This window comes from Manacus vitellinus, unplaced genomic scaffold, assembly GCF_001715985.3.
Source record: "Manacus vitellinus isolate BGI_N305 unplaced genomic scaffold, ASM171598v3 scaffold_67_pilon, whole genome shotgun sequence".
NCBI classification, from domain to species: Eukaryota; Metazoa; Chordata; class Aves; order Passeriformes; family Pipridae; genus Manacus; species Manacus vitellinus.
This window is the reverse complement of record NW_021940737.1, coordinates 2,316,442-2,325,701: the sequence shown is the minus strand read 5'-3', so window position 1 is coordinate 2,325,701 and position 9,260 is coordinate 2,316,442. Positions and strand designations below refer to the sequence as shown.

General features: G+C 36.8%; 1 protein-coding gene across 1 annotated transcript in view; it reads right to left on the bottom strand.

Annotated features, from left to right (window-relative positions):
- Window positions 1–3,074: 3,074 nt before the first annotated feature.
- The window catches only part of FUBP1 (far upstream element binding protein 1), a 23,321-nt gene continuing 17,135 nt past the window's right edge, over window positions 3,075–9,260 (bottom strand). The window contains exons 8-13 of the mRNA XM_029963986.1: window positions 8,272–8,515; window positions 7,293–7,447; window positions 7,128–7,207; window positions 4,225–4,353; window positions 3,511–3,593; window positions 3,075–3,092 (exon numbers count right to left, since the gene is read on the bottom strand). Of these exons, the coding sequence (XP_029819846.1) occupies window positions 3,075–3,092; window positions 3,511–3,593; window positions 4,225–4,353; window positions 7,128–7,207; window positions 7,293–7,447; window positions 8,272–8,515 (709 nt within the window). The remainder of the gene's footprint in view (window positions 3,093–3,510; window positions 3,594–4,224; window positions 4,354–7,127; window positions 7,208–7,292; window positions 7,448–8,271; window positions 8,516–9,260) is intronic.

Below are 9,260 nucleotides of genomic sequence, written 5' to 3'. Positions count from 1 at the left end.
CTCTGGACCTGCTCCAGCCCCTCCATGTCCTTCCTGAACTGAGGGCCCAGAGCTGGACACAGCACTCCAGGGGTGGCCTCACCAGCATGATTCCCGTGTAAAGTCAAATTGAGGAACCCCGAGGACAGTTTTTTCTGCCTCTTGATTCACACTCATGATAGTTTAAAGCCTGCTGATCTGAGCAATGGCAGCATTAAAACATACATAAAGAGGCAAAACTTTCTGTACTCCATCTAGCCTGATTTTACCTTATTTTACAGGCTGCACTCACAAGCTCAGCACATACCAATTCATACACTCCCACAATTCTGGCATCCCTCGTGCAATGGCTGGGACACTGCAGATCACATTTTTCAAAAAGAGCAATAATTTTTGTAAACATTTACTCCAGCACAGAACACAGTCCTGAAACTTCTCCTTCCAACCTTTGCTAAAGCTCCAATCCTCCAGAAATAACAGTGCATACACACAGTGTGCACACACCCTCCCAGACTTACAGCTCAGAACTACTGATCCTTGCAATAAAACCAACTGGTAGATTAAACACTCCAACACTGACACACCAGGACTCTGCAGCATATTACAAACCCCAAACAAAATCACAGCCAACCTTTTAGGACCTCAGTCATGTTGTTCTGCCAAGGAATATTTGTCACAGGCAGCTTTACCTCCTTTTTCCCTAACTTCACAAACATCAAACACACCCCACTTAGCACCACTCTCTTCACCATTTTTTATCTAATTTTCATTTTTATTGCCAGCTATTCCCACTCTCCTACATGTGTAGACTTCCAATCCTCTCAAACACATGAAGTGTGAGCAGAGGATGTGAACATTTGGCAAAGCACCATCCTGGAAGCCACCAACACACAACTTTCCATTTTCCAACCATCTACACAACTGCCATAACTTTTCCACTTACAATGCAGGTAAGTTATAAAAACCCATCCATCTTTTTTGGGGTTATACAGTAAAGCAATTGTTTTCCTAGAAAATCTTAAATTTCTCCAAATCTTTAGAGCTGTAAGCACATTTTAAAAGTTGTAGTTTACCACAACTTAAAATAATTAATCAGAAGTGCATATTGTAACAAAAATGATCTTTAATATGATTACAAATTATGCCAGGACACCCTTTTCTCACGTTCACTATTAATTTAATAATTGTAACATTTAACTTATTGTCAGCACAGCTGAATGTCAAAGCTAAAGGGATTTTTTGTGCATTAAAACTCAAGAATTTTCTGACATTCACCAAACTATCTCAAGGCAGCACTGAAATTCGAGTAATAAATCAAATATGGCAAATTTAACATCTATTCAAAGATGTCAAACTGGACTTCTGTCCTGAAATGGGTATTTTAGGTACAAGTACTTCTGAACCTACACATGGAAACTCAGCAGTTTAGTCCAAATCTCCCTTCAGTGCAGGAACTGCACTGGAACAGGATATTGCTCATACCCAAATCAACAAATTACACTGATAAACTTACAGACAAAGGAAACACAAGAAACACAGAGTAACTCCCCTTCAAGGAAGGCTGAGAAAGAAAATGCCACCAGATTTTACAACTCAACATCACCGAAATTCCAGCAAGAGAAAACTGTGTCTTCTTTCCTGCTACAATCATGAGGAAACTTTTAAGAGCAGTTTCGCTATTTTATTATGGAATCCCTTCACTATGTAAGTCAAGCCCACAATATACAGCAATGACTTTAAATGATAAATTTACAAATTTCAGTGGAGACATATAAATAATTTACTAAAACATGACTTCATGTTTAGAAGAAACAGTTATTCCTGAGAGATTTTTATGGCCCAGTTACACAATCTTTATTTCAGATTTTCTATGGAAAAATAAAAATACCGTGTCTCCAACTCAAGGTAACAGCATCTTTATGTCTCTGAAAGTTAAATTATTGTCTTGTTACCAGGTAATACTAAAGGGAGATTTAAAAGACATTTTCTTGATTTAAGAAGTAGGGTACAAAGCAAATAGTCTGGGTCATCTACAAGATCCATGTACAGCACTGAGAGCTCAAAGACCACATGAACCTGCTGCTGGGACAGCCTTCCTGTTCATCAGATCTTTTGCTACTTAATATTATTGGAGTATCATTTAGGATTAAACAGCTCAAGCTGAATTCCTCTTTCCTAAGTGGATCTTAAGAGAAATGGTATCTACCCTATCAAGATTCTGAAGCCAAAAGTTCTCATGATTTGCACAGTCAAGTTACACAACCCCAGACATCAAGAGCTCTCCTTCAGGCCAAGAACTCAATCCAAACTAGAAAAAGAAATTAAGGTCAGAACTGCCCTCGTGTTTTTCCTCTTATTTGATTGTATTGGTATTTTCTAAATTTTGCATTTTAAGTGCAACTATTTTTATCTCGTAATTTTTTTTTTGGATTACACTCCATTTTGGAATTGCTCCCAGAAACTATCCCAACACCTTCTGACTAGTTATGATTTAATCAGAGCAAATGCAAGACTAGTGCAACCCAGACTTTGCTTTCCAGAGATAGCAAATTAAAAAGATTGTGGAGCCCCTGCCAACAAATTACATTATTTTTAAAAAGACTATGAAAAACACCCACAACTTTGCATTTAAGAATGTGACCTCAACTGACAGAACAATAAAGTAAAAATAAATAGTTAACTGAACCAGGAAGAAGGAAAATGGAAAGGCCTATCACATCTTAGAGATCAAGTGTTTGGGAGTTCTGCTGGCATTTTCTTGGTCTGATCCACAGTTCTTGAAGTAAATAATTATTATATACATTTTCTACTTCACCAATTCTGCTGTGCCAAAATAAAGACAGTTACGTCTTGGCAAATAATTCAAGATGAACATGGCAGAAAGTTGGTAAGAGGAATTAAGCATGGTAATAAATCTAAATGCAAATAATCAACTGCACCAGCAATTTAATTGCATTTTGGTAAGTCAGCTCAAGCAAAATACTTGAGGGAAAAAAGTTAGCAACAACATATAACCTGTAGTTTAAATGTAGCTCTGAAGTGCTGCAAAGCTAATGCTATTTACAAAAAAAGCATTAGATATAAATGAAAGCTTATCATGATGGTTTTGCAACCTGGAACACAGAAAGCAAGTTACAAGGAAAAAGAAAAATCACAGGTAATCTGAAGAGTATTAGGAAACAGCTGCTAAACAAGAAAAAACAGCTTCATAAAGTAGATCAAAGTTCAACTCCAAAATTTAGAAACTATACTTTAAAATAGTCAGGTTGAGGCATTTAAAAGATGTTGTTTCCCAAGGATTAAATACAGACATCTCAGTAAGTATGAAGTATTTCTGTGAAGCCATTACTAGCATTAGTGCCAATAACTGCCTTAAACACAACACAAAAGTTGAGTCTGTTTTTCAACAGGGCCTTCAGCAGTGTACACTTCAGAAGACTTGGGGATTGTGCATTTTAATTTTTTTGGGGTAAAAAAGCAAGCAAGCCTCCTAAAACATTCCACTAAGCAACAACAGAAAAAAAACCCTGCACACTTACCCATTTTTTTGTAGTACTCCTCCCAGGCCTTGGTATAGTCAACTTGCCCTGCTGGTGCTGGATTTGGCTGATCTCCTGAATTACATTAAAACCAGTTAAACTAAAACTACTGAGGTTTGCTTCATACATACAAATCATCAACTGAGATTTTCAGGAACAATCCCAGATGACAGCACTCAAATCTGACACTACAAACCTTTGTGGTAGCAGCAACTACAAATATAAAGTATTAGCAAAAGATACCACAAAGAAATGTTTAAAGTGCTCAGCATGTTTTCAAGATTCAGGAAGTGCACATCACTCACAACACAAAATACTATCCAAATTCAAGTGGTAAGCCTCATCCAGGCATAAGTTATAATAACACAACTAAATACCACAACTGTAATTGTCCTAAACCCAATGGAAGTGATGCAACTATTTAAGTAAATGACAATAATTTTTAGTTATGACTGACTGCTCTGTGTAGTCATTTAGTCAGCCAAAGATGTGGCAAAATTGTCTTTGGAGCATATTGCAAAACAAATACATTACCCTTACTACTGCTGAAATTAAGAAAAGCACTGTTGAAGGCTGTAAGCAATAATTTTCAAAGAAAAACAGCTACTTAAATAAATGGACCGAATGTATGAAGACAGGAGTAAAAAACAACTGGGCATTCAGAGCTGCAGCAATGAGAAATGTGTCCATCTGACTGAACAAATACCTTGGCCATTGGTTTGGGTGGTAGCTGGTCCACCAGGAGGGGCTGCAGGAGGTGGCTGTGCTTGCTGTTGGTAATAGTGAGCATAATAAGCTGCCCACGCTGCTGAATTGGGATCTGTTCCTGGCTTACCTATGGAAACAGAACAGAAACATTTATAAAAGTAGAACTACATACAAACAGAATGCTGCCCTCAATTAATCCTGTCCTACACACTCTTATTTTCCTCCAAGAAAAAATCCATCTAAACAAAATAACCATGTACATCTTTAAAGTATTTTTTCTTTCTAGCACAAACTTTTGCTCGGGTTTCAGAACAGTGAGCTGTACAAAGTGTACTTTCATAGGGCTGGCGAGATAAAATTATTTTAGAACCCTTACTACTACAATGCCACTCATTACTTTTTCAATGGGATAAGCAGAAACAGACTTGGCAAGTTTAATTAAACAGTCATGTTAATCAGCAATGAATCATTCTAGCACCAAACGATTTCAGTGGTTTTACTTTGGTTATAACCTCACGCTAATGACACTGGCACCGGTGCAGGAGGCATGCCAAAAACATATTTCTGAAACAGAAGAATACAAAGCTTACTGGGTATTTGCAATGCATGGCAGTTCAACTTTAAGGTCACAGTCAAACACAGAAACAATCAGCATGTTAAGAACCTAAATCCCCACACATGGCTATTAAGCATCACTATTTACTTATAGCTTTTAGTATAATAAATAATAGCAACATCTGCACCTTCTGGAACTATTCCCATGGTTCCTTATTTTTATCTACATCTAGGTAGGCCAATGATGCTGTTTCCTAGAGTTTTGTTTCTCTGTTTTTCACATTTATCCTTTAGGAATGGCTTATTCTTGCTGAATCACAGATTGATTACATTACCAGACTGGTAACCCACAACACCTGAAAATCTACTATTAGAGAACATAACGTTTTACCCAACCATCATATCTTTGCATACAATACTTGCATTCACAAAGAGTACTTATTTCTGCAAATAAATGCAGCCAAATGAGGAGAGAATTTCACATAAGGATATGGATATAACTGATATTTTAGAGTAACTATATATGAGAATGGAAATATAATCCTCCCCAAACACAAAATAGGTAAGGCAGCAAGTAATGGAAAAGAAGAAATCCCTTGAAAAAGGCATTCAAGAAGAAATCACAACAATAAAATTAATGTTAAATGAAATACTGTGACAAAAGTCAGATGTAGCCACTTCAAATGCACACAGTAGTATCAGCATACAGAAAAAAATGTTAACACACTATTTCCTTTTTAAATTACACTGCTTGCATCAACAATAGTGGATTTAAACTAACATGTACTATATTCTAAGGTTACCTGCAAATATCAAATAAGCCATTGCTCGACTCCCCCCCTCCTTCCCCTCTACAGTGGGAGAACAAAAGAGCAGGATTCATTAAATTTCCAAAGAAATCTGACTGTAGTAACTAGCTCCACTTTCACGTGACAAGCATGGCTCTGGAGAAAGCACCTCTGAAAAAAATACTAGAACAACCCATTTGTTACACTGAAATGAGCAACTAAGTGAAAACTGTAGAAAATTCATCCAAAAAAATACATATCAAAAGAAACACCAACTTCAGCTGCACATAGGAAAACTTCATTAGATTTTTTTAAGATGAGTATTTATCAAAAAAATTACAAAATCATCAAGGTGACATTAAGAGAGTATTTGCCATTTTTTCTTACACATCTTTATGTAGATAAATTACTTCATAAAAAATCGAAAATGTGATTCAAAACAGTCTAAGATTTTAGCAGTGGTTTTGCATTAAATGACACTTTTGGTATGCTGAGACTTTAAGTCACTTTGAATCATTCTACATTTAAATAATGACAATAGGCATTTTTAAATACTAACTGAATGCATGCAGAGCTACCTTTTGCAAAAGCTTGGTAAGTAAAGCCAGAGATAGTTCTTTGAAAAGACACAGTATGTGACAGACATCCTCCCCTTTTCCACTAATGGAACCTGTGTCAGGAACAGTGGCTTATCCAAAAATACTGATTCCATTTATAACAAAAATGAAATGGAGGTCTTTTGGCTCAAGTTCTGAGGAAGTTCCACCTCAAACAGATGAGGTACAACAGACTCAAGCATCTACCTTACCATGCCTTCTGTGGCTGCAGTTCCGTTCCCCCACATGCTCTACTCCAACCAAAGGATGTAAACTTTAAGAAAAGCAGGATACTACAACTTTGGGAAGTTATAATTCAGTAAAAACTCCCAGTCTTGACAAAGATAATCAGAAATAGAAGAAATAAATTCTACATTGATGGCTTTCAGAAGAAAATACAGAACTATTATAAGCAAGAGTTCAAAATACCACAACCCTGACTAGTTTTACTGTATTAACAGCAGTTCAACAGGGGCTCAACAAAATACACCTGTATCAGAGTCTGAGAAGCAATCCTCATAGGTCAACAAAAGCTAAAACATAATAGAGCATAAACTATGCAAAGACAGATCAGGGAGATTGTGTAAAATAAAATACAAAGTCATTTACTATTAGAGAAAGAAAACACATTCTCAGTGGAAAAACATGAACTGTAAGAAAACTGAACTGCACAAAACCAGTGAACCAAGATTCTTGCAAAAAGTATCATAAACAGGGATGCAGTATCAATAACATTTGTAAAAAAAAGCATATTCCAACTCTAACAGATTTCAACATCTCACAAGCAACATGTGGAAAGTGTAAAACGCAGGTAAAGTGACAAACAGTAAAGCAAAGCCTGAGAGAGGAGCTGCTCAGATTTACCAGTGTGACACAAGTGAGCTGTGCAGTGACACTTGGAAGGACAGAAGGGCTGTATTTCCAGGATACCCACCCTGCAGTGCAGCTGTGACATTCCTTACCTGGATCTGGTGGGTTTGGTGGCTGCCAGTGTGGATAAGCATTTCCCCATCCTTGTGGAGCATATGGAGCTGGAGGACCACTGGAAAAGATCAAGGCACACACATCAGGGAGAGCCAGAGCCAGGGTCACCCTGCAAGAAGGAAGGTGGCTGGAGCAGGACTTACTGAGGGGCAGGGCCAGGAGGCCCTGGATTATAAGGAGCTGGATTATATGGCCCCATGGGAGCACCAGGACCTGGTGGGCCAGGAGGTCCATGTGGGCCAGGAACAACACCATGAGGTCCATGGGGAACGGGTGGACCCAATGGATTCACTGGACCCTGTAACAAGAACAGCACAGAGATGAAAACAAACCTTGAGGTTCTCCATTTTTCAGCAGTTTAGAAGCATTTATCTGAACACTAAGAATACAATCGAAAAGATTTGACTGCTGTTAAATAGCAATCCTGCTGAAAACAGGCAATTTTAAGATTAATTAGACTTAGGGCTAATTAAAGAGAACACTTTAAAGCAGCTGTGGCAGTAATAACTAAAAAGTTGCATTTCTTTCAGTTTTCTTGAGGAAGTAAAGAATTTTACAAATAAAAGATGGATTTTTCCATAGGTTGTCTTAAACTCCTCCCAGACTAATACGAGACTACCAGTTTTAAAACAAACCAATACACCTAAATCTGACTAATCCTGCTAATTAAACCAGTTTGTAATATCAGGTACAAAAAGCCACCAGTAAATTTGACTACATGCAAACAAAAGTGCAATAAAACTGAAGGTGTAAACTTGGATTAAAACTTTACTTAAACATACTGAGACAGAAACTAAACACAATTTAGTGGCTTTAAGAATACCACTGGTATCTTTGAACTCATCACATTTTTCATATTCACAAAGAAGGCATATTCAGGAACACATCATTTAAAAACACACCATATTACACTGAAAAAACCAACAATTTCCATTTCAAGATTTTGTTGCTTTTGGTGCATTGTTTTGTTTATATTACTTTAAATATGGATTCTAATTTTCTATTACCAGTTTATTTTCTGATTGAACTGGAAGCAAAAGGGAAGAAAAGTCTCCACGAAGGAGCCTTGCTTGCAGTTCTGTTTAGTTATAACAGGAGACCAAAAACCAGTTAAACACTCACTCCAATCTTTTCTTCTATAAGTTGTCGTGCATAATCTATTTGCTGGGGTGTTCCTCGGATAGTAAACATCTTCATGTTTGGATCTGCATTAGGTGGAGGGTTTCTCTGAAGTTCTATTCTAGCACCAGACTGCTGGCTTATACTTTTAATAGTTTCACCACCTGCAATGCAACATACAGTTTTTATGATGTGCATTAAAGCAGAAAATACTGATTCAAATGAGAAAAAGTAAAGTGCATGGAAGCTGAAGACAAAGAAGTGACAAGGTGCCTATTCTTACAAATTGTACAAGAACATTCTAACAATTTTAAAAAGCCTCTTCAGTGTAGTACAGAGCTTTGATTGCAATACACTAGGAAAAATAAATTATATTTTTAAATAAAGACCACAATAATGTTACTCAGAAACAACGGCAAAGAATTCCTACAATGTTATCTGTTTTTTTCGTTCATGTAAACGTGTAAGATTAGACACGAATAACAACCAACACACACGAGTTATCAGCAAAGACAAACTTCAAACCTAAACTCCCTACAAAGCAGTAAGGAAGCACAGATGACAAAAAATGCAGAAGACCAGATGGTGAAGTCCACAGTTTTTGCAGTGCACTAAAAGCAGAAAGTTAAATTCCTTAAACTGGCTCCTCCTCTTACATGATCCAGACATGTTTTATGTACCCTTTGTACACACAACATTTTCAAAACAAGGGTAATTTGGCATTTAAAATTAAAAATAAAATAAAAAAAAAATCAACCTTCCAGGTCAAGAACAATCTATGTCAGCCTATTTGCTGTGTCTGGAAAACACAGTATGAACAAGAGATTAAAATGAACTCAAGTGTTTCCTTTTGAAGCATACGGTAAATTACTTTTAAAAGTAAATTCAAGGATTATTTTAATGAACAAAGGTGTGGAAGAAATTGCTACAGCGTTTCAGTGTAAAAGATTTTCACTGAAATGTGTGAAAACTAGCTTTAGGAGCAAGTCAGA